This window comes from Cotesia glomerata, linkage group LG9 (genome assembly GCF_020080835.1).
Source record: "Cotesia glomerata isolate CgM1 linkage group LG9, MPM_Cglom_v2.3, whole genome shotgun sequence".
Taxonomy (NCBI): domain Eukaryota; kingdom Metazoa; phylum Arthropoda; class Insecta; order Hymenoptera; family Braconidae; genus Cotesia; species Cotesia glomerata.
Window position 1 is genome coordinate 10,630,647 of NC_058166.1, and position 24,648 is coordinate 10,655,294.

The 24,648-nt window shown below is 29.1% G+C and overlaps 3 protein-coding genes and 1 long non-coding RNA gene across 8 annotated transcripts; 2 read left to right on the forward strand and 2 right to left on the reverse strand.

Moving 5' to 3' along the window:
- Positions 1–237: 237 nt before the first annotated feature.
- On the reverse strand, positions 238–447 carry LOC123271958. The gene is made up of 2 exons (XR_006510990.1): positions 393–447; positions 238–320 (listed from the first exon to the last, which is right to left on the reverse strand). It is a non-coding gene; the product is annotated as an uncharacterized LOC123271958 (long non-coding RNA).
- A 1,233-nt stretch (positions 448–1,680) lies between these two features.
- LOC123271826 lies at positions 1,681–8,089 on the forward strand. Of its 4 annotated transcripts, none has more exons than XM_044738281.1 (9): positions 1,681–1,847; positions 1,929–2,006; positions 2,294–2,380; positions 2,547–2,621; positions 3,346–3,485; positions 3,756–3,878; positions 4,001–4,144; positions 4,231–4,412; positions 5,605–8,089. In XM_044738281.1, the coding sequence occupies exons 2-9, from the start codon at positions 1,944–1,946 to the stop codon at positions 7,938–7,940; spliced, it is 3,150 nt and encodes a 1,049-aa protein (XP_044594216.1). In that variant the 5' UTR covers positions 1,681–1,847; positions 1,929–1,943; the 3' UTR covers positions 7,941–8,089. The 4 variants fall into 4 exon arrangements, with proteins under 4 accessions (XP_044594216.1, XP_044594217.1, XP_044594215.1 ...); XM_044738282.1 differs by having other exon boundaries at positions 1,681–1,844; XM_044738280.1 differs by having other exon boundaries at positions 1,681–2,006.
- Positions 8,090–9,489: 1,400 nt separating this feature from the next.
- LOC123271848 lies at positions 9,490–17,932 on the forward strand. Its single transcript, XM_044738345.1, has 9 exons — positions 9,490–9,722; positions 9,804–9,962; positions 11,230–11,394; positions 11,522–11,692; positions 12,995–13,103; positions 13,303–13,459; positions 13,605–13,743; positions 15,730–15,906; positions 15,984–17,932. Exons 1-9 carry the CDS (start codon positions 9,635–9,637, stop codon positions 16,592–16,594), a joined length of 1,776 nt encoding a protein of 591 aa, XP_044594280.1. The 5' UTR covers positions 9,490–9,634; the 3' UTR covers positions 16,595–17,932.
- LOC123271842 (leukocyte elastase inhibitor) lies at positions 17,462–24,648 on the reverse strand. 2 transcript variants are annotated; one of them, XM_044738334.1, is made up of 6 exons: positions 24,233–24,648; positions 22,886–23,182; positions 20,402–21,003; positions 20,163–20,295; positions 18,802–19,241; positions 17,462–18,729 (listed from the first exon to the last, which is right to left on the reverse strand). In XM_044738334.1, exons 2-6 carry the CDS (start codon positions 23,171–23,173, stop codon positions 18,279–18,281), a joined length of 1,914 nt encoding a protein of 637 aa, XP_044594269.1. In that variant the 5' UTR covers positions 23,174–23,182; positions 24,233–24,648; the 3' UTR covers positions 17,462–18,278. The 2 variants fall into 2 exon arrangements, with proteins under 2 accessions (XP_044594269.1, XP_044594268.1); XM_044738333.1 differs by having other exon boundaries at positions 17,462–19,241.

The window sequence follows — 24,648 nt, forward strand, 5'->3', positions numbered from 1 at the left end:
CTATGGATATGTTTCTCATAATGAGCATAGGATTGATACCTATAATAATCAGTTTATTATAGGAACCTTTCCCGATATTAATGAATAAAATTTGTAAAAATATTGATTAATTAAATTTTTAATGATAAACATTTTGAAAAAATCGTACTTAAATGAAAGGCCTCGATGAGCATAACATCGAGATGAGCTAATATCTTAAAAAATTTCAATATTTAAGAAATGACGTAGTACTTTTTCCACTGATGATATTTTTAAATTGAGCCAAAGTTTTCTTATTCATAATCTGTAAATCTTGGCAGTCGCATAGTGGCTGCAGGTTCCTAGCCAATCATTAATTATACCAATAATAATGAAAACAAAATGAATATTATTATTTTTCAAAAAAAAATTACCTGTAATGTTGAGTTTCGAAAAATCAACATCAAAGTACTCTTTAACTTTATCGTGCAACATTTCATAAAATTTCAGAGAACGTGGATCCCAGCAGTGCTCCGATTCATTACTATCAGTCTCGTCATTCCAACCACCCGTTTGATTGTCTTCATATTTATCCTTGCTAGCTCGCGGTGAAAAACTCAATTCATGATAATAATTTTTAATACAGTATGAATAAGATACAAAACATAAAATTATTAATAATAGTAAAAACAATATTCTCATTGCAGTGGGTCCATTGGAAGACTCTCAATATTTGTGTCCTCTGTATTATCATCATCGTCAAATAGTATCTTTGTTTTGTCGCTTTTAAGATCCTTAGACGGAACGTTTTTTTTCTCAGTGCTATTTTTCTTCGAATTCATATCTCTGGAGTTAATAAATATGACAAGCAAACAAATAAGTTTATAAACGTGACATGAGATTTGATATTAATATTAACTGCAGACTTATGTCTAGGTTGAAACTTTCTAGTATGAAAAGTAAACTTATTTACGACAGTTGCTGGTCTTTTCGTAATTGGAAGTGTTTTTGTCATCATTCTTCGCAACAGAAAACGCTGATTTCACTCCACTGCTATTATCTTGCATTTCTGCATTTTCAGTCAATAATTTGCTAAGTTTAATTTATTATTTTTATGAATTATTAATCCTAATGAAGATGTTTAACAACTCGAAATATTTAAAGTTAATAAAAGAGTTCAATTTTATAATTTTATTTGGTATAAAAGTAAAATAATAAATGGCTTTACTAGGATACATGTTTTCTCATTAAGTGACTTAAAATTATTATTATTGATTGATTAAAAAAAAAATTTTTTTTTTTTCTTTACAAAAAGATACAAAATAAAAAAATAAAAAAATCCAAGTAACCGATATGATTGTTTATGATTTTCGGAAATTAAAAAAAATTTTATTGTAAATTTAAAAATTTAAAAAAAAATTTTAGAACGTATTTAGTATGCGTGGTTCATCTGTTCATTTATTTTGACGTAAAAATTTTTGTTGTTATGTTTTTTAATTTATTGAGACTTTGTGACTTTGAAAGATTCTATTAATATAGCTTTAGATTTTTCTTTATTCAAGTTTATATTGTTCGGTATTTGAAAATTTGTCAAATTATTTATTTTAAATTATATTTTATATTAACTTTCTAAATTCTAGTAATTTATTAATTCGGAATGTTGTCAATCTGACTATTTGACTGCAACCCAAAATTTTTTAATTACTTAGCCGATAAAGAAGTATTTGTTTTCATTAGTCGATACGTGCTGCATTGTTTTTGTTTATCGAATCTGTCTCCTAACTAACCTCTTTTCGAACGTCTAGTTGCTAAATTATCGAACAATAAAGTTATTTATACAAATAAATAAACAAAATACAAGAGTTCGACAATTTATAATACTCAAGGTAGTAAGTATCCTATTTTTACTTCATGAAATGGCAAGGTTCAAGAATGACAAAATTTGCGTTGAACCAATTGAACCTTCACAGAAAAAAGTCAAAAGGATGAAAAAGAAAAAAGATTTGGAAAAAATGAGGAAAAATATTCTTGCAGCTAAACAGCAAATGGTAATTTTGTTTAATTTTCATTCCTATGTAGTTAAATTTATTAAATAATTATAATTAAATTTTGTTCTGCACTTCTATGTTATCACACATGTCAATTCATGACGTAGATAAACATGTTGACAGGGTTAATGCATCGAAAAGATTATTTATAATGGATATAAACAAAGCCTGTCTTATTTGACGGAAGTTCAATTAAATTTCACTTCAATAATAATAATACCCATCAGCTGTTTACTCTGGTGCATGATCGTTGATTCTCTACTTGATTTTATTAATGTATTTTTCAGAAGCGGAGTAATCGAAAGCAGGAGAAGGTAGCCAAGAGTTCATTTGAAAAAACTTTGTATAATTTTGCTGTAATTCGTCAAAAAAATGTGAGTATAATTCGTTTTTTTTTTTGTAATATTACTAAACGTCAAAATTTCTATTCAACTGAAGAATCGGAGAAATTTATAAATTAGAAATTTTTTAAAATGATGAGTAATTCAATTACAATTATTTAACATATTTTAATTTAACTAATTAATTTATTTGTCACAGGAAGATGAAACTCAGGGCCATCCAGATAAGAAAGTTAAAAAGAAAACAATTTGTGCCCGGCTTTTACCTGAACAGGTAAATATTTTAGTTTCTTAATTTTATAATAATTCATAAAACAATTTTTTTTTAATAATTACAAATTTTTCAGAAAAAAATTAATATTTTTTACTCTAGATATAAATTTTATATTGTTATAAAAAAAAAATTTGATTATTTTTTAGTTTCTCAATCGAACCATAAAAATGATATTTTCAAAAATTTTTTTAAGCAACTGCATAATTTTTTTCTTAAAGTTCATTAAAAGTAGAATAATTGAACAAATAATTTTTTTTCAATAATATCCATTTTTTGATAAAAAAAATTTTTTAACTCTTTTTTAAAAAATTGACATTTTTAGATCTTTTTTTTTTTTTTTTTTCAAACTTAGAGTAAGGAAAAAAATACTGAGAATTGCTAGACTTATCTAAAAATAATTTATCAGCGATTTTGGGTCGACATAAACTGTTTGTTAACATTAAAAGCTTTAAAATTAATTGAAAAATTTATTTTTATAAATTTTCATAATTATTATCGTAAATCTGCCATGAAATATAATAATTTGAAAAGAAAAATGTTTCATAATTTTAATTTTTTAGACTTTTGATGCCAAATAAACAAAGTTACCGTGAAACAAAACATTTACCAAAAATTTCTTATCATAAAAGCTCTTAAACGATATAAAATTATTTTTCATTTTTTATTCAATCTAAACTTTGCAAGCATTTTATTTAATTTTGTTTCTTGTTTCTGTGAATTTTAGTCAATTGGAATATTTAAAAACGGTGCAATGGGTAAAGAGGTAAGAAGACCTGGAAAACTTCCTTTTAGTCAACAAAACGAAGCACGTTTACAAGGTGATATTTTTAAACTGTTGAGTGGAGAAGAAATCCCATCCCCTGGGTAAGTTAATATAAACTTTTATTAGAAGAATAATAACAATAATACTAGTAATAATAATAATAATAATAATAATAATAATAATAATAATAATAATAATAATTTTAAGTCACTTAATGAGAAAACTTGTATCCTAGTAAATGCCATTTATTATTTTACTTTTATACCAAATAAAATTATAAAATTAAACTCTTTTATTAACTTCAAATATTTCGAGTTGTTGAACATCTTAACTAGGATTAATAATTCATAAAAATAATAAATTAAACTTAGCAAATTAGTGACTGAAAATGCAGAAATGCCAGATGATAGCAGTGGAGCAAAATCAGCGTTTTCTGCAGCGAAGAATGACGACAAAAACACTTCCAATTACGGAAAGACCAACAATGGTCGTAAGTAAGTTTACTTTTCATACCAGAAAATTTCAACCTGGACATAAGTTTGCAGTTAATATTAATATCAAATCTCATGTCACGTTTATAGACTTATTTATTTGCTTGTCATTTTTATTACTCCAGAGATATGAATGCGAAGAAAAATAGCACGGAGAAAAAAAACGTCGCTTCTAAGGATCTTCAATGTGACAAAACAAAGAGATTATTTGAAGATGATGATAACACAGAGGACACAAATATTGAGAGTATTCCAATGGACCCACTGCAGTGAGAATATTTTTTTTACTATTATTAATAATTTTATGTCTTGCATCTCATTCATACTGTATTAAAAATTATTATCTTGAGTACAGTTTTTCACCGCGAGCTAGCAAGGATAAATATGAAGAAAGTCAAACAGGTGATGGGAATGACGAGACTGATGGTGGTGAATCGGAGCACTGCTGGGATCCACGTGCTGTAAAATTTTATGAAGAGTTGCACGATAAAGTTGAAGAGTACTTTGATGTTGATTTTTCGAAACTCAACATGACAGGTAATCTATCTTGAATAATAATAATATTAATTTTATTTTCATTATTATTAGTGTAATTAATGATTGACTAGCAACCTGCAGTCACTATGCGACTGCCAAGATTATAGATTATGAATAAGAAAACTTTGGCTTAATGATTTTTTGATTTTTCTAATCAGACTTTACATAGTTTGAGTACTTTTGAAATAAATTTGAGGAATAATATTGCTATGACAGGATAAATTATAAATAATTTAACGGACAAATGTGACGGAACAAATTAATAGAACCAACAAACTATTCAAAACTCCTCCGAAAACTTAACATGAATAATTGACTTTTACTGAAAAATATATAAAACGGTGAAAAGGCACAAATTATTATCAAGAAATTTCTGATGAAATTAAATTTAACTATGAAAATTCCTTTCAAAATAATAATATGATTTTCACAAAATTTGTCTCACTCTCTTAATTATTTAAAGCATAAATTGCTATCACTGAAAAAACATCAAACCCAATCTACGATAAAGATATACTCGTTACAAAATTTTTCTTAGTAGACATTTACATGTACAAAACGAAATGAATAAATAAACATATGACGTTCATCGCGAAATTCGAATCTATAACTACTTCGAAAACTTATAATAAAGTAACTATTGCTGAAAAGCATATGAAACATTAAAAAGGTACAAATTCAGATCAAGACCTATCCAATGATACTAAATTTAATTTAAAAAATTTATTTTATCATATCAATACATCGGAGATAAAATTTTCCTTATTCTCTTAATTATATAGATTATAAAGTAAGTTAAAATATTTGTAAAACTTTGAATTTATTTTTGGCCAAAATATTAAGGATACACAAAAATTTCTAATGAATTGTTTCTCTAGAAAGATTTTCTTAGCGAAAATTCTAATTAAAACATTATAGATAAACTTTTTTCATGTTACATTAGAATGAATAATGAGTTAGATCTCTTCATGAATAAACAAAATGAAAAATATAATTAATGTGTTACATTACTGAGAGTAAAAGATAATTAAATAACCATAATTAGCTTCACGCACTCTAACAATTACACAAATGATAGTTTAATGACGTGGAACTTTTACTTCTAGAATGAAAAATTAAATAAAGTGTAAATTTAATCAATTAAATTATAAATACTAAATTTAATAAAATAATAATAATAAATAATTTGTAGATCCAATTCTGGAAATAAAATCAAGGCTCGCAAATGTTTACGAGAGGACCCACAGCAAACGAAGCGCATCATCATCAAATAACAATGACACTGATCCATTTCCAAGAGCAAGTACATCTCAGCCTCATTCGGAGTGGAGTGCTGAGGCGCAGGCATGCACCGGAACAAGTGATAATAACCGCTTCACCCCATTAAACCGATTAACTAAATCAAAACCAACACCTCATGACTACGAGACAGTCGAGGCTCGAATAATAAACGCAATGACATCGTTACCCACTGGACCAGAGTATCCTCTGGCAGACCCATTTTTCGGTGTTACATCACCTCAGTACGCACCCTCGTTATCCACTGTGTCATCAGACACGTTAATCCTGAGTAATCACGGTAACTTCGATAAGACAACTACCGACCAGGACATAAACACTAGTCCAGCTAGCAGATCAGTCGTCGACTTACTGTTTGAAAATACAGCCCAGACAAACTTCATGGACAGTGTAACCTCCGTATCATCGCTGCCCCTCGGCTGGGATGCTAACGCCGAGAATCAAAGGAATTTAATTCGTCGTAATTTGAAGTACGTGCCAGGTATACCACTGAGAACTCAACCACGCGAATTTTTATTTGATGTTGAGAATCTAACTAAGGTTAAAGCTCCACCAACTCAAGCTCATCCTAAAGTAACACTACTACAAGAGCAAGCACAAGCACATCCCAGAGTAACACAAACCCAAGTTCATCCTCTGCAAACAGAACCTTGTCTTAAAATCAATATTCCCAACAATCATGAATCCTTTCCACGTGAATTTTTTCTTCCTCCATTGCTCGATGATAAATCTCTATACTCTAAACCACTCAACAAAGAATCACCTTACTATCCGACTCCAAGCTTCGTAATGCATCGACTGAATAATGAAAAAACTAAAAATTTTAATGCTGACAGTAAATCAAAAGATAATTTTATCTTTCCGAAGCCAAATACTAAATTCGTTAATCGAAATCCTTATTGCGAAATAATAAAGCCAAAAAAAGATCAGTGGAATATGAATAATCAATTCCTTCCTCCTCTTCCTCCCCCTCCTCCGCATCTTTCAACAAGAACCGCTGATGCCGGGACGAGTTCACGTTATCCTTTTACGTTTTCAGCCAACGACTTTTCGAAATCACGTACCGAGATTCTGAAAGACGACTACGCAATATTTAATGGAGATAAACACGAACTCAATAAATCCGTAATAGGTATTGCTAGCACTAAACCACCTGGGGAACAAAGAAATTTGAATAGTCACAAACAATTTATGTATACTTCACGGGATTTAAATGCTAAAAGTTTTAAATTGTTTCCCGAGTACAGTCATCAAGACGGAGCACATCAAATCCAGTCCCTAAATCACCAACACATACCTAAGTCTATGATGTACGAGTCAATACCGATAAGAAAAGATTTTTTCGAGAAAGATAATGACTTGTCACAGAAATCTAAGGCACCAAGAAATTTAGGGTATGAAGAAATGAAAGGCTATGGTTTAAATAGAGCCAAGTTGTCTTTTCTTTCTGCAAACACTGATAATTATAAATTGCAAGATAATGGAATCAGTGATACAGTGCTGGAGAATTTGAAAGTCCTGTCGTTTGAAGAAGATCAATACCCTGAAAAGTTATTTGCAGATCATCGACATGATTATTATGGTAGTCATAATCATAACTATGGTCATAATAATCATGATAATCATTATAGTAATCATCATAGACGTGAAGACCCGCATTATTATCAGCAGGGTTATTGTCAGCAGGAACAGCTGGAGAAACATTTTAAAAACTTATCCCAGCCCTCGAAGTACTTTGCGGTGATGAATGAACATCAAAGTTATCCGCGAGTTCCGCAACGAGTTCCCATTTACTTTAATGAACCGGGCTCGGTAAATAATCAACCCACTTTTACTGATACTAATGTTAGAACTAATGTTGGTTATCATGGTCCTGACAACTCGGAACCGTATCAGCCTCAAGATCTCCAGCGTAAGCAGATCCAATCTGGGGTTCCCATTGCGGTTTTTGCTGCTAAGGATAGAAATTTATTTTTAGGCAGTAAAGTTCCTGATACGCGACACTTGTTCGATGAAACCAAAGATCCTGAGAAGGATAAAGCTAAATTTGTGAGATTCAATGAAGATGTTAGAACTGTGAGAGCTGGTCAGATGCCCGGAAACCAAGTGCGGGAAATTATTCTTCCCAATGGACAAGTAGGGTTATTTTTTCCTCAGACTTTTGTGAATAGTGAGAACAGTAAGGATGATGGATACTTGAATCAAAATCATTATACGAATCATCGGTAGTCGTTGTTATTCAATAGCTGGCTATTTAGAGTTGTAAGTAGATACTTATTCGAATTACGGATAGATTAAAACGATTAATATTTAATTGTTTGAATTTTGTATATTTATCCGCATCTGGTTATGCGATTTTGTAAGTTTTTTTTTTTTTTGTAATAAAAATTGATTGATACTTGGATTTATTTGTACAAAATTTTAAAGTTTTGGGTAATTTATACAATAGATGTTATGTACAAAAGTTATCTTTATTTCTTCACATTAACACCATCTGAATTTTTTTAGGAAGAAGTGTTGATGATTTTTTTTTACATGGTAAATTTATATTGTTAACAATAATTGTATAATAAAGATGTACAATGAAAAAAAAAAATTGACTCCAGATAAATGTTATCTTCCAAATTTCACTCTTACTTCGTAATATTCAATTTGAATTAATTAAAAAAATCCACTCAAATGATGATTTTTTTTTGTATTTTGAATAAAAATACTTGTTATACCTGTGATAGCTTGTAAAGAGAAAAAAAAAGTACTGCAGCACTTATAGCTAAATATTTGAATAAGTTTCCCTCGCCGCAACTATTGTACCTGAGAAAGGTTCTAATCATGAAGAATAGAATAACATACTCTCCATGATTTTAATTTTAGGCATACGAAATTTGAGATATTGTTTGAAAAATTCTGAAAAAGTAAAATCACACATTTTGATACCGATTTTTTATTTAGTAAATAAAAATACAAATTTACAAATAAAACTGTTTTCTTATGATCAGTGTACTTGGGAGTAATATTTACTACCGAGAAAATGGCCGTCATAATTTCTTTTTAAAATTAAGCTTTACAATGTGGATAAAGTGACAAAGGTGAATAATAGTATTATTACCTGATGTAGATTTTACTTTCCTTTGAAGAATGAAAACAATTATAATGAAGAGAATAAAGTATTCTTTGTTCTTTCAATTATAATTAATAGTAAAATTTTTCTTTTGATTCTCGAGTTTTATTTTCTTGTTTCTGTTCGTGCAAGAATAAAATTTTCCAAAAAATATTTTTCTTGAACCAAATAAATTTATTTTTTATTTTGTGAAACATATAATGAAGAAAATTCGAACGCTTACCGTCGTTTATTTTATTCAAAACATAATTATAATCCCATTAAAGAAGATCATAAAACCATTGAAATTCGAAGAGAAACAAAACCTAAAATTACATTAAAGAAAAATGCGTAAAAACAATTTTTCTTCTCAAGAACAATAAAAAGAAGAGTTACACTTTACCTTAAAAAAAATTCAAATCTTACAAGAGTAAAAAAAAATGTTTTTTTTTATTTGTCAATGAAAGCCTCAACAAAGTAAATAAAAATTATAAAAAACTGAATGAATTAAACGAACATATGTCGACAGATAAAAAAAGGCTTTTTAAAAAAAAAAGAAATAATAAAAGATACAAATTCTCCAAGGCCTGACACTGGTTGAAAATTGATAACTTTTACCGGAAGCAGATAGTAAACAATCGCACAAAACACCCGGGAGGGAAGTAGCGTCTACGCCCTCGTTCTTCTCATCAATCCAAAGGACGACTGTTTGAACATCAGTCTGTTGTAACTTAACCACTCGTTTGGGCTTTCACCACAGAGTAATTGATAATTTTCAGTATATAATTTGTAATACCACCCAATAAGTGATACAATCAATCAATTAATGTCAATCGGAGTTAAAATGCGGACTTTTTTGGTGCTCTTTTTCGTGACCTGTGGATGTTTCGCCGGCTCCTGGGATAACAATAATTGTAAGTACAAGCAAAAATTTTTAAAATAAAATTTATAATTGAAAAGTTAAACTAATTCATTTGTTTGGTTATTTAAAACAGCTCGATGCCCGCCAGTGTTATTTCCAAACGGGAAAGTACGATCGCGCGGTCGTGGAAGGATTATCAGATTTAATTGCTTCGAAGGATTCACCCTAGTCGGCAATAAATACTCGACGTGTGTTCGCGGCACTTGGGACACACCAACCCCAGTTTGCGTTAGTAAGTTTATATAAGTTGTTGTTGTTCTTGTTATTTAATGTCGCGGTTAATTTATATTTAAATCAACTTACTAACCGCTAATAAATACATGTCACCTTGACAATTAATTATTTTATAATTTATATTGTAACTGAAACTTGCATGTGCTATATACATAGATCTAAAATTACTCGCAAATGTCGGGTACTGCACTGAAAAAAAAAAAAAAATAACTTGATCGAATTAAGAGAAAAATTTTTGAATCGATAAGATAGTTTTGAAAAGTTTCATTGTCCCGGATCTATATGGAAAATTTTTTAATCAAGTAAAAATTACTTAAACCAAGAAATTAAGATCATTCTGGTTCCGGCGCTAAAAAAAAAAAAAAAAGCCAATTTTTATTATTTTTTTACACAGAAACTATTATAGATATTAATGTAAAATTTATTCAGCTTAACTCATACACTTTTAAATAACAGAAAAATTATCTAACTTTATTTTTTTTTTATATATTTTATATGAATAAACAACGGCTAAGCAGAGCTCTTCCAAAAGTTTAGTATGTCGCTGACATACTAAAACACGAAAACCAAAATTATTTATCTTCAATATATAAGTATCTATTGTATGAACTACAGAAATTATTATTTAATGATAAATAACAAAATGGCTGAGATTGAAAAAAAAGAAATAAATAATTATGCTTTTTTCACAGTTTTTAGTCCTAAAAAAATGATAAAAATCAAAATTTTGATTTGACTGTAGTTGATGCAATAGCTACTACTATGTATAATATTTGGTTTAATGATTTAAATTTCATCAGGTCAGTGGATAAACGCGTTTAAAATATTTTTTCAATTAAAAAAAGAACAAAAAAAAAACAAAACCAATTTTACCTAAAATCAATCAGCGATGCCAGCACCATACAAAATCCCTTCAGCTTGTTCAAAAATTAGATTTTCTTTCACTCAAAAATCCACTTAAACCTTGTAAAATAATATAGTTACAGTGGTCTGATCACTTAGAAATTTTAACACGATACTTTTAGAAATATGTATTTTCAAAAAATATTAAGAAAAAAAATTATTTTTTCAAAAGTCACAAATCAGAATTTTTCCTTAAACCAAGGAAAATTTCTTAGTTTAAAAATTTTTCTACTCAAATCAAGAAGATTAAGTTCTTCAAAATTATTTACTTGATTCAAGTAGATTTTATTTTTTATATTATTACTCCCAGCTACAGGTATAAAAAGTGTCAAAATTTTTATTTATTTATTTAAAATTTTTAGATTCACAATGTCCGACGTTGGCGACTCCAGACCATGCATTAGTAGCGTCTAAATATAACGGAGCAATATTGATGTACTTTTGCGAACCAGGACACGTATTGGTTGGAACTGCTGAAATTTACTGCAACGGAAAGCAATGGAATGGCACTGCTCCTTATTGCAGAGGTACATTTACCCTATTATTGTTATATAGTATAATTTTATTTTATTTTATTGATTTTTTTGGAAGCGTATAATAAATTTGAGGATTTTCTTTATAACTGTGAGCTTTCAATTGTGAAAAGAATTTCAGATACGACCGCCACGGCGCCGACAAAATGTGATTTTGAAAAACCGGATCTCTGCTGGTGGGAACAAGATCCACGACATGATTTCGATTGGCAAAGACACAATTTTGAGACTCCTAGTTCACACATTGGGACTGGACCAACGTATGATCACACTCTTGGCGCCGGAAATGATGGTATCGTGTCGTTTTTTTTTTTTTTTATCTTGTGATTATTCTTTATCTTTGACTTTGATGCAGCTACAATTAATTGTGTAGTTTTTTGTTGTTATTATTATTTTCTTTAGTTTTATCGTTATTTATTTCGTTGAGAGAATAAGGAAAATTTTTTAACGGGCACATTTTTTTTTTTAATTTATAAAAAATTTTTTCATAGAAAAATATGATAGCTTTAGAGAACTTTTGATTTAAACTTGAACCTATTCCATATTTTTTATGTTTTTTGGTGGAAAAAATATTTTTAATGTCAAGTTTTTTGAGAATTACTGGCTATTAATCCTATCACAGTAATATTATTAAAATTTATTGCAAAAGTAATTAAACTATGTATGTTGTGATTAAAAATATTGAAAAATAATTAAGCCAAAATTATTTTATTCATTATTTGTAATTCTCAGAAGTCATATAATTACTGCAAGTAGATAATTATAATTATCATTGTCACTTAACAAAAATTTTACATAAAAATTTTTACAATGATTTAATTATAATTTTATTTTCATATTAAATTAAAAAGAAATTGAATTTAAAATAATGTACTTTAATGTGTTAGTATGACTGCTTCCTTTGTAACTATTACATTTGGCATTCAGATAATAATTACTTGGCTAACAACACATTGGAATGTTAATTTTTCCTGTTTGGAATAATTTAGGCCAATTATTTCAAACAATTGAACAAACTCTGTTCTTACGGAATGAATAATCGGGTTTTTTTATCTATTTATAAAAATTAATAAAACAATCTCGACGCAAATCAATAGATTAAGTGGATGAACTTGAATATAAGTGACGTACTTAAGAAAATCTATTCATTCACTTATAAATAAAAAATTCATAAAACTACAATACAATGCAATTACAAGTTAGGATGAATGGCATTTCAAGGTAATAGCGCCGTAAGTGTTGTGTGTAAAAGGTAAATACTCGTAACTTGTAACTCAACAGCTTTCAGAGTAAAGTCTACAAACTTTTGAAGAAGTGTATGACTCGTCGGATATTTTATTTGAGATTGATATCGCCAATAAAAACCCAATGAGCTGGTATTGAGTAAACAATTCTGTTTTTATTGGTTCAATAGATGTTTCATCGATTTATGATTATCGATACATGTAATAATTAATTAATCGATTTCATTGTAATTTGATTTACGCACATAAATAATGTGAGCAAGTCAATATTTGGTTCCTGATTTTAACGGAGTATTGTAATTATTGTAATTATTTTTATTATTTTAATTATAATAACATTCTTGTTTCAGGTTACTATCTTTATATTGAAGCTTCCGGTCGACTTACGAATGATACTGCACGAATAATTTCCCCTTTATATAATGCGTCATATACAGACTCCGGATGCTTTTCATTCTGGTACGTAAATAAATAATTTTCTAACTAACAATTATTAATATTACTTTTCAACATAAAAAATAAAGAAAATTAATCATGTTAAAATTAAGAATAAGAGATTAAAACTTATTCTTCCTTTAAATGTTAATTAACAAAATTAGGTCATTAAATTGAAATAATGATAAATCTTAATTAAAATTTAATTTAATCATGATAATAGGTATCACATGTTTGGCGCAGGAATAGGCGCACTGCGTGTCTACTTGAAAGAAGAGAGTACAGAGACACTAAAATTAATGTTCGAGAAACGGGGCGATCAAGATAATCGTTGGCTACATGGGCTGTTTGATCTTCCAAAGACAAACTCAAGTTTCCAGGTAAGTTTCATTTCAGCTAGTTTCACCTAGCAACTAGTTCCATTTCGCACCTCAAATTCTTGAGTTAGCTGCTCCTCAGATTTACTTGCTAGACTGGATGCATGACGTGTAATATAATCTAATTAAGTGACACTTTTGTTCGCAGATAATAATTGAAGGCGTACGTGGCATCAACTATGTCAGCGATATAGCGATTGACGATGTCGCTATTCTCCAAGCTGACGAGTGCACTCAAGCGAGAAGAATTGATTCTGATACTACAGTCCGTAGTGTTACTGATGATGGTAAATATTAATATCTGAAATTGAAAGACCACAAAATAACATTTCAGTTATTTTATCAATTCAATTTTTTTATAAAACAAAAAATTCAGTAATTTAACGAAGTTTTTTTCAATACATTGCAATATCAAATAACCAGATTGATTTTTTGTTTTAAATTTGATTAATTTATAAACTTTCAAATTCCACCAAACAATTTTTTTTCACAAACTGTTAATTGGAATTAAAAAATTGAAATGTGATCATGAATCTAAACTTTGTTATTTCCATTTTATGAAATCTATTTTGATGTAATAACTGGTATCATATATTTTTATCTTTGAACAAGATATTTTCGGACAAAATGTCTTTTTCCAAATTTATTCTATAAAAAAATTTTTTCTTTTTAAATTAATTTACGAATTTGTAAAAAATTTATTTAGACAGAGAAAAAAAAATATATAAAGAAAAAAAAATTTTAAATTATTTATTTAAAGTACTAAAAAATGAAACAGTAACAAAAAATAGGACTAAAAATTTTACAATAATTTTTTTGAAATGAGACAGCTGAAACATTACTTTTGTTTGAACTATTCTTATAATTCCAATACTATTATCATAAAGAATAAGCGCAACAGTCACAATTTTTTCTTTATTTATTTTTTTATTGTCAGGATAAAAATATAACTAATTTTACAAGTTAGACACACACCATTCATAAAACGACTATATATATTGTCATTTTTTCAATGAAAGAAATTAAAAATAAATTACAGTTTAAAAAGCAAACAAAAATATGCCTTGATCAAAAATTAAATTAAAAAGTAAAAAATAATTTTTTACAGTGATTTTCAATAAAAATAGAATAATTAATAAAAATAACAAAAAAGTTGTAACGTTTATTTTGCTTATTTCTAAACAAAACTAACGATCAACATAATAAATTTATAATTATCGGAGTAAGCTCAGCGGGCTCCAGGATTCCATGATAGGTTTCTTAAATTAAACCCTCAGATCATTTCCAATTGAAATAAATAAATATCATTTATTTATCGTTAATAATACATATAATAAAATATTATAATTGTAAGGTAAATTTCCAATGTCGGGTATCTGCTATTTGTCCTTCTGGTTCTCTGTAAGATCTTTACGGTGTCTTTGGTTGACTGGAGACTTTGACTTGCCAAAGTAAGTCAAAGTCGACGCTGTTTGAATTTTACTTCAAACAGTATTCCACGGTATTCCTGGTTGACTGGAGACTTCGACTCGCCAAAATGAGTCGAAATCGGTACTTTGAATTTAATTCAACAGTACCCTAGGCGGCCTTGGCTGACTGAAAATCAGCCTCTTCTATCTTGAGCACTATCTTCTTAGCACTGGTTGGTTCCTTGAGCTTGCTTTCGAGTTCCCTGTTACTCAGCGGCTTGCTCAAGGAAGAGTGATCCGAGACATCGCGACTCGCGTTTATATAGGGCTTTTAGGCCGGTGTCCTTACTCCTCATTGGCTGATTCTGGGTGGAGAGGGAATAGGTTTTCCTATTGGCCCGGGAGCTCCTACTCTCCCCTTCACTGTGTTCGGCTGGCGCGCACCTTTACGGCGCATCGCGATTCCCGAGATGCTTACTTGGCTGCAACCGCCAAGTCCTTACTGGCGACTGGCGCTTTTATTTGACGGTAACCGTCAAGCAAGTGGCGCATGCATAAAAAATTCTTTTGTATATTTTTTTCTCCTACCTAGTTTTTTTTTTCTCTCATTAATTTTTAAATATTTTTTTCCTTCTGTCACAAAGTTCATTTTGTTGTTGTAAAAAAAAAAACTTGAGGTATTTTTAAGATATTTTTGTAACAATTTACCTTTATAAATATTCACCAATTAAAAAAATTATTTTCTAATATTTAATTTAGTTTGCTAATAAACAATTTTTTTTCCTTGATTTAATTTATCTTGAAGATATTATTGTTCTGAGACGTTTTGTCGTAATACAACTAAAATAAATGAATTATTTCCAGATCAAATAGAAATAATAAATGCACTGCAAAGTTGTCGCGGTAGATGCGGTAATATACCTGGAATAAATACTTGGACAACAATTATCCCATTGTCCTCGCCCGATGCCTGTCAGTGTTCTCTCGAATGCGCTGAGAATTCCACTTGTTGCCCCGACTTCGCTGAGTATTGCATCCTAGGTAATTACACAAAATATCATTTTATTATTTATTGTACTCCTACAAATAGATTAAACCTTCATACTTAATTAATTCAGCCGTGACAGATTATCCATTGTCAGCGTCAACAAACGAGGAATTAAATCCTACAACAAAATTAAACCCTTTGATAATTACAATAGATACAAAGGATGAAATAGACCCAGAAGCGTCAAATCCTCCTCGGAAATTGTCCTCGCCTATTACGGCTAAATTAACGACCAGCGAATTAGCGACCACCGTAAAAACCAGGACCAGGACAACGGACAAAGCTCTTCATCCTGAAACTCCGTTTCCTACAACTCTTAGACATGAATCACCACCACGAACTACAGAATCTATCACTGTGAAAATCGCTTCCAAGACAACTGATTCAAGTATTAATACCATTTCTTCTGAATCAGATGTTCTAGTTGGTCGCGTTGCACAATTACAGGCCGCTGTGAGCTTCGGTTTGTCTGAAATAATTAGCATTGTCGTAGTTTTGATTGCTGCAGTCGCAATAGCCACTGGTATTATTATTGTTGTGTTACGACGACGAAAAACTTACAAAAGAGGATCCGGTAGCAGCGGGTCTATTTTGTCTGAAGATAGCGATGTTCGTTTTTTAACTTCCGATGAGGTACTTGATTTTAATCTAGCGCGGCCGAATGAGTATGATGAAATTTGATTAATTATTCTCACCGTAGCTCAATAATTATTTTTATTTTTATTATTACTAACCTTTTTATTACTGTTAACAATTTATGAAGATTCATACTTATTAGCGTAATTTTATGTGTAAATAATTATAACTAAATGCTGAAAATTGACGATGAGATGATGAAGATGATAATGATGATGAAGAGATAATAAAAAAGTAATTTTTTTTCTTTAGTTTTTATTTTAATAATCAAAAATACATTGTTGCTTAACGTACAAATTATTTTATTAGTTTTATGAGGTATGACATGTATGATTTCATAGTTATTATGTAATCATATTGTAATTGCTCAGTCTTGCAAAAGCTAGATTATTAGAAGTTGGATGTTGGTTGATCATTATAAAAAATGGAAATAGAATTTTTTTATTTGTTATTGTATTATAATTATTATTATTATAAAAATAGAAATTTTTTTATCATTGCTATAGAGGTAACATTGAAAAAAATCCAATCGCTGCTCATGTTTGAAATGAGGTTTCGGCAGATAATAAGGCATAACTGAGGGATACTTGTGATAACGTAAAATTTTATGATTTAAAAAACAAGTTTTTATCGTTGTTAAAGTATTTTTTTTTAAATTCAAGTAAAAAATAGTTTTATCTTAAAAAAAAAATAAAATTGAGTATTTTAAACAACCGAATTTGAAACTCTATAATTGCATGAGTTATTAAATATAAATTTTGTCATTTAACTTTAAAAAAACTGTTTTTGACAATTCCAAGTTGAAAAAATGTAATTTATAGGACAATTTTAATAAAAAGAACTTAAAATTAGATCACCCTCGTCTCAAAAATCTCTGATAATTTTTGTTCTTCACATAAAGCGTATTTTTTCATAAAAGTATATTAAACCTCTCAAGGCGTTATTACTTCACATTAAATATTTGATTTCGTTTTTGTTTATAGTAGAAATAACCATTTCATGGTCAAATTTTACAGAAAATGTTCTCAAATAATTATTAAAATCAAAATTTATCGATAATATTCTTTTCATTGCAAATATCTCTTAAGTCGGCCTTATTACCGGCAGGTATTTTGTCATGAAATAATTTTTACTTTTTAATAAATTTGAAATAAAAAAATTACATAAACTATTTAGAATATATTTTTCGCGTGAAATTTATCTTATAAATGAAACATTTAAAAAATTTCTTACAATTATTATTAATAATAAATTTACAGGCTTGAATAGATCAATTAATTCTTAAAAAATCAGTTTTAATCAGCTATAACATTTTAATAGGACTCAAAAGCTAAGAAATGAAGAAATTCGGCCATAAAAAAGGCATTAATATTAATAAGACTTTAAAAAAATAATCAAATTAAAATAATTTACCATGAAATTAAAATGAGTGAGCAGCGATGAGAACTTTTGACGAAACTTCAAGTGAAAATGTAATATCCGTTGAAAAGCTACGTTAAATATTCCATTTTGATCTTTAACTTAATTATTTTATTTAAATATTCATTTTAATAAATAATTAATACACTTAAGCTTTGGTATCAGCTTATGAAAAGGATAAAAGTTCTTATAAATACAGTAAAAAAAAAATTATCTTTACTTCTAAAGAGCTTCAAGTAGTTTGTAATGAAAACTGGACAATTATTGCTCTTAAAAATTAATTATTCTTTCAAAATTGAAACTAAATAGATTAATAATGAGGTGTAGGTTTGTTAACAGTTCCCCAGAACAAAATAAGATTTGAAGGATCATGCCTAATGAAGAACAAAAAGGGGCGATTGGCGTTGAAAATTTTCTGGCCCCCGGATTTGGCAAGAATGACGCCAGTCGCTGCGGCAGCAACAGTGCCGGTTTCGGTGATATCAATTTCAACTTTATGAAGAACATCGGAAGCATACAAACCAGGATTAACAAAGTTAGCGCTGTTTCTGAGTGCATCCAATCCGTAGGAGGGGAATCCTTTGGCCTGGATAAACCGCAGAAATCCGGGGTCAATCGGCCGATTTTGTCTCTTGCTCCGACGACCATCTCCAGTTAATTTAACTAGATTTTTATCGTAATCGAAGAACGGAGTTGATGAGGTCGCCCTTGGATCCTTAACTTCCTCTGGATTGAGATCGACCTCTCTCTTCTGAACGTTTCTGTGAATTTTTTCGAGATAAACTCCATTATCCCACTGCTGTATATCATAGCCACCTTGTGAATCTTTATACCTGAAGTAATTCTTCTTCCCAGAGAAGTCTTTTCCAGTTACTCCGTAAGTGCCTGTGGTGCTGGCGGGGGTGATTGGATCGGTATCAGTGACGGGATCATCGGTATTGATCCTAGAGAAAATAATGGGATCACTTGTAGATTGAGATGGATTTGGTGCATTATTTAAACCAGTTGATAGTAATCCTAGATTAGCTACGCCTGAAGTAAACAATGAAGTGAGCCCCAGTGATTGTAGTGCACGATTTAAACTCAAAGTACTTGATAGTTTCATTCGTGGGATTGCGATTATGCATGTTGAATTTATCATTTTGTTTATTAATGAATTTATAACTTCTGGAGTGATACGGGATTCCAGGTCATCCAGGGCATTTGAATTCGTTGCGGTGGGTATTAAAGCGTACATTGTTGCCTCGGACTTTAATGAATATCCAGTAATTGCCTGTAAATCAGTTAAATGATTATTATTGTTTGAAGAAAAATTATTGTTATTATTGAATACGAGTTTTATGTAACAGCTACTGATTTTTCTGGTTTCAAATTTATATTTTTATAAGTTAATTATAAATACTGATTGAATATCATGAACTTAAATTATTGAATCCTATAATTTTGATAAAAATAGTATATTGTTGATAATGTAATCAACTGATGAAATTATCAATTATCAATGAAGAATAAAACCCTAAAATAATGATTAATCTTTCAGATTTTTCTTAGGTTATGTTGGCAGTAAAGGAAATGACGTACATAGATGCCGCATCTTAAGTGCAAAAAATAGTTTGTTGCACCACGCATAATGCGAAGCATTAAGATTGTAAAATTTTTTTCGTTTCCTCTCAGCAGCTATTTTTATTGTTATACTCTTGTACGTCATTTTTTCTTTGATAGACTTGTTTGATCCCTTTTAGAATTTGGTATCTCAAATAGCTGTTTAACTCGGTGTTGTTTAATTATAATAAATGAAAAACTAAACTGGTATTTTCTCTATTTTACGTATGAAATATATAGGTAAATTTTATTATTTTATTGTTAACAATAGTAAATTTCTTTTTCTTATTTTACTTTATAAATTATCAATATGATATATTTTCTATCAAAAATTAAATAAGCATTATAAATCGTGCACTTTTTAATTTCTCAAAAAAAATTTTTTTTAATACTTGAAACACAATTCAATTAGAAAATTATTTTACTTTCAATATTTTATAAAGCATCTCAAGTCATTAATGAGATAATTTGCCAAGTATTCTTTTATTCAAAGAAAAAACATTATTATATTATGACAAACAGACTATTACACCAGAAAATACATAAAACTTTTTTCTTGAATCTAGAACAAATAAAGAAGAAAATAACTTACGGAATCACTGTCTTTATAAGGCAAGCCGAGAATTTTAACTCCAAGCTGTTTGTCTTCGTAAAATGGAAATTCGCCGCCGTTATACATCATATCGACATTAATTGTCTGCCCTGATGCGAGATAAAACGGTTTCCTAGAGTGATAGAGATTAAAAAAAGAAAAAATTCATATTATAAGATAAAGAAAATTGAGATTGAGATGAAGAGGACTTGAAACTTTTTTTCATGATAATGAACTACCTTTTAGTAGCGCCTTTAAAAAAGTGTTGGTTCCATTCCCCGTTGAAGTATAACGCTGACGCTAAAATAACTTTACTGTCAGGATATGGTGGCTCCGATAAAATGCTGTTAATTTTTCCCCGAGTCTTCGAATTCACCCAATCGTTGATAATTCTTTGAGCTTCTGCAGGCCGTTGGCGAAAATCAACATTGATAACATCATTTTTGTAAACATCGCGAGCGATTGCCGCGAATTCTGGCCGGATTGAATAGCCGCTTTGGACGAAAATACTCCCGGCAGAAAAGAGTTCTGAAGAATGAGTTCTGGCAGAGTCTCCACCAAATTTTATCGAATTCAAAAGAAGACCGAACATGTGATGGACTATTTCAGAGTGTCCTGAAATGTCAACTCCGGCTTCGAATCCAAGAATTCTGGCTATTTCATCAAATGTCCTGCCTCCGGAACCTAAAAGGACGACTGCTAAAGTTCCTGCCAGATTTAATGGCGAGAAGACGACATTTTCTCGGTCAAATCCCACGGATGTCTCTCGCTGATTTGCGTCAATTGCACGGTCCATATGTAAAGCGAATTTCGTGACTCCTTGCGACAGGATGTGGTTTACCTGGAAAATATTTTTTATTTAATTATTTATTGATTTACTTTTATCTTTTTTTTTATGGACAAAAATAAAATGGTATTCGATTATCATCGATAAAATTAAGAGAATAAGAAAGATTTAGTCTGTAGCGTATTTTTATAATAAAATGAGCTTTTTAAATTAAATTTAGTATCATTGAAAAGGTCTTGACCTGAATTTGTACCTTTTTAATGTTTCATATGCTTTTCAGCAATAGTTATTTTATTACGATAAGTTTTTCAAGTAGTTCTAATAGATTCGAATTTCGCGATGAACGTAATTTGTTTATTTATTCATTCATTTTGTTTTGTACGCGTAAATGTGGTTATAGGTCAAAAACTAATTTATATAATTAAAAGCCAGTTTTTCAATCCGAGATAAAATTTTATCCAGGATAAAATTATTATTGCCAGTATATTTATATATATGAAATATATAGATATATTTTATCATTGGATAAAATTTTTATCCTGGATTAAAAAACTGGCTCTAAGAGGCTAAAAAAAATTTGTAACGGGTAGGTATATCTTTATCGTAAATTGGTTTTGATATTTTTTCAGCGATAGTAATTTATGATTTAAGGGGTTAGGGGTAGTTGGATTTTCAAAAAATCGATTTTTTTTTGCATTTTCTCTAAGTATAATATCTTAAAAATATTCTCTGAAAATTTGAAGTTAATCCGATAATTACTTTTCGAGTTATTCGACAAATAACAAAGAGCGTATTACTGTACATAAATCTAATGTGAAACTTTAAATGCGTTTTTCTCAAAACTATGTTTTTTGAACTGGTGACAACTGTAACTCGAAAACCGCTTGGTAGATTTTAATGAAATTTATACAGCTTTTAGAATACGTAATAAACTCGGGCCTGATCGAAGGATTTTTTTTTTTTTTCAAAAATTTCGATTTTTTATGACCAATTAACTGTTGATTTTTTCTCGAAAATCTAGAAAAAAATTTCCTGAGGCCGCCATTTTGTTAATTTTTGAAAAAAAAAAATCTTCGATCAGGCCCTAGATAATCTATTTATAAAACTAATTTTTTCTATCCGATTGATTTTTGATGAATCTCCAAGGACTTATGATAGTCACCGCTAGGACCTTTTTTTGGAACTGGGTCAACACAAACAGCTATAACTTTGGAAATTATAAATTTTTTTTTTCCAAATTTTTGTGACTTCAAGTCAAAACATTGTGTAATAATGCCATATTATTACTTTTGTAAAATAACATGATTTAATAGCAAAAAAAAATTACTAAAAATTCTCATTTTTTCGTGTCTCTGACTACCCCTAACCCCTTAAATAATTGGAAGAGTGAGAAAAATTTTGTGAAGAGCATATTATTATTTTGAAATGAATTTTCATAGTTGAATTTGATTTCATTAGAAATGTCTTGATAAGAACTTGTACCTTTTCACGGTTATATATATATTTTTCAGTAATAGTCAATTCTTTATGTTAAGTTTTCGAAGGAGTTTTGAATACTTTGTTGGTTCTATAAATTTGTTCCTTCACAATTGTCCATTAAATTATTTGTAATTGATCCTGTCTCACTATTATTTTTCAAATTTATTTCAAAAGTACTCAAACTTTGTAAAGTGTGATTAGAAATACCAAAAAATCATTAAGCGAAAGTTTTCTCATTCATAATTCGTAAATCTTGGCAGTCGCATAGTGATTGCAGATTGCTAGTTTATCATAAAAGAAGAAATGAAATTTTTATCTCGATTTTGATGAAATAATAAACGATATGAAACTTAAACATTAAATACATTAACCTACTTATGAATTAATAATATAGATACTTGGCTTAACCAAAATTTGCCTTATTCTCTTAAGTAATACGGATAATAAATAAACTTACGTGATCACTCCAATATCGCTCCTCGCTGTTAATAGTATTATACACATTGGGTCGTACTTCGGCGGCGACATTATTGACATTACCCACATCAAAATTAATTGCCGGTCGTAGATTTTGTATAGCCGGTGAACTCACAGCACTGAACGACGGAAAAGGTCGTCGATATTGGCCCCTATTTCCATAATAAGGCAACGGTTTGGTCGGTTCATAATCTTGAGGGAATATTATTTGTAAATCGACACCCACAAAACAGAACAATAGTATCACCAATGAATTTATTTTCATCATTTTTTAAGTCTAAATAAATTCATGAAAAAATAAAAAAATAAAATTATTATTTAAGTATTTATTTTATATTTTTTTCTTGTTGAACAAGAATAATTTGAATTTTTTTTTATAATTTACATAAGTATCAGGGACAAGGAGAACTAGATTCACGTAACTGTTTGAAAAACGAAAGTCAAGGACTCGACAATCTTTCTTCTTTTACGCGCAGTGATAGTGATAACAAATTAATGAAATTTTTTAATTATTTATCATTAAATTTAATTAATATTTCAAGACAACAGCAACAATAATAACAATTTAACCAAAATTATTATCATTATTTTTTTACAGTAATAAAGCCTTTCCAATCTTTTATACTGAAGCTATCTTCATTTAAAATTTTAAACACAACTTTTTAGCAACAATTTTTGTCATTTTGATGATTTTTTTAAAATTAAAATTCAAGTTATAATGTAAATTCACTGAAAAGTACAAAAAAATCGCACCTGAAATCCGGTAGTTTAAATTATAGAATATCTGATATAAAGTCGTAGAAGTCCAGGTTCGACTCCTGGCTTGGTCGGATCTCAATAATTTTTCAAAGTTGTTTTCGTACTTTTCAGTGAATTTAAATTATAACTTTTATTTATAATTTAATAAAAATCACCAAAATGGCAAAAATTGTTGCTATGAAGGTATAATTAAAATTTTTAATAATGACAATATCAATTAAGGGATTGGGAAGGTTTCAATACTAAAAAATTATTATTATTAATGTCATCCTTAAAATTGCATAATATCATAAAATAAATAATTATTAAATATTTACTCACAAACAATTATTTAGCTCGAACAAAATAATATATTTAATTAACACAAAGTAAATACATAAAAGGATTTTAGTTGACGTTTTTTTGTAACCGAGATTAAAGTCAGGAGACAAGGTTGACGTAGCAGAAAAAATGAAATTTATTCTCCCGCGTAAAGTAAATTGAATTTCATTTTACAGAAAAAAAACTAAATAATAGAAATAGTAAAACTATAATTACAATTACAAAAAGAATAAAATTTAATACAAACCTTTGAGATTATCCACACTATTATCGCACTGTTAATTAAATTAATATTTCTTCCAGTTTATAAATATAAAATAAAGTATACTGCGCCGAGATTTAATTAGTCTACTTTTGAACAAACTGGCTTATGCAATAATTAATAACGAGTAACGATTAGCGCGAAAATCGAGCAGCCAACTGGAAAAAATAAATTGCAACGCGCAATTTATAAAAATATAAACCAACAGAAGTTTAGGAATCGATATTATATACATGTATATATATACCGATGTCACTTTATTTCACTATTATACCGTTATATCATTGTGTACAATGTTATGTGTTATATGTCTTTATATATGTGTTATAATATAATAATATAAGTAATAATGCCTCGGGAGGTAGTAAACCGCGGTATTGCCGAGTAAGAGCAACTGAGTC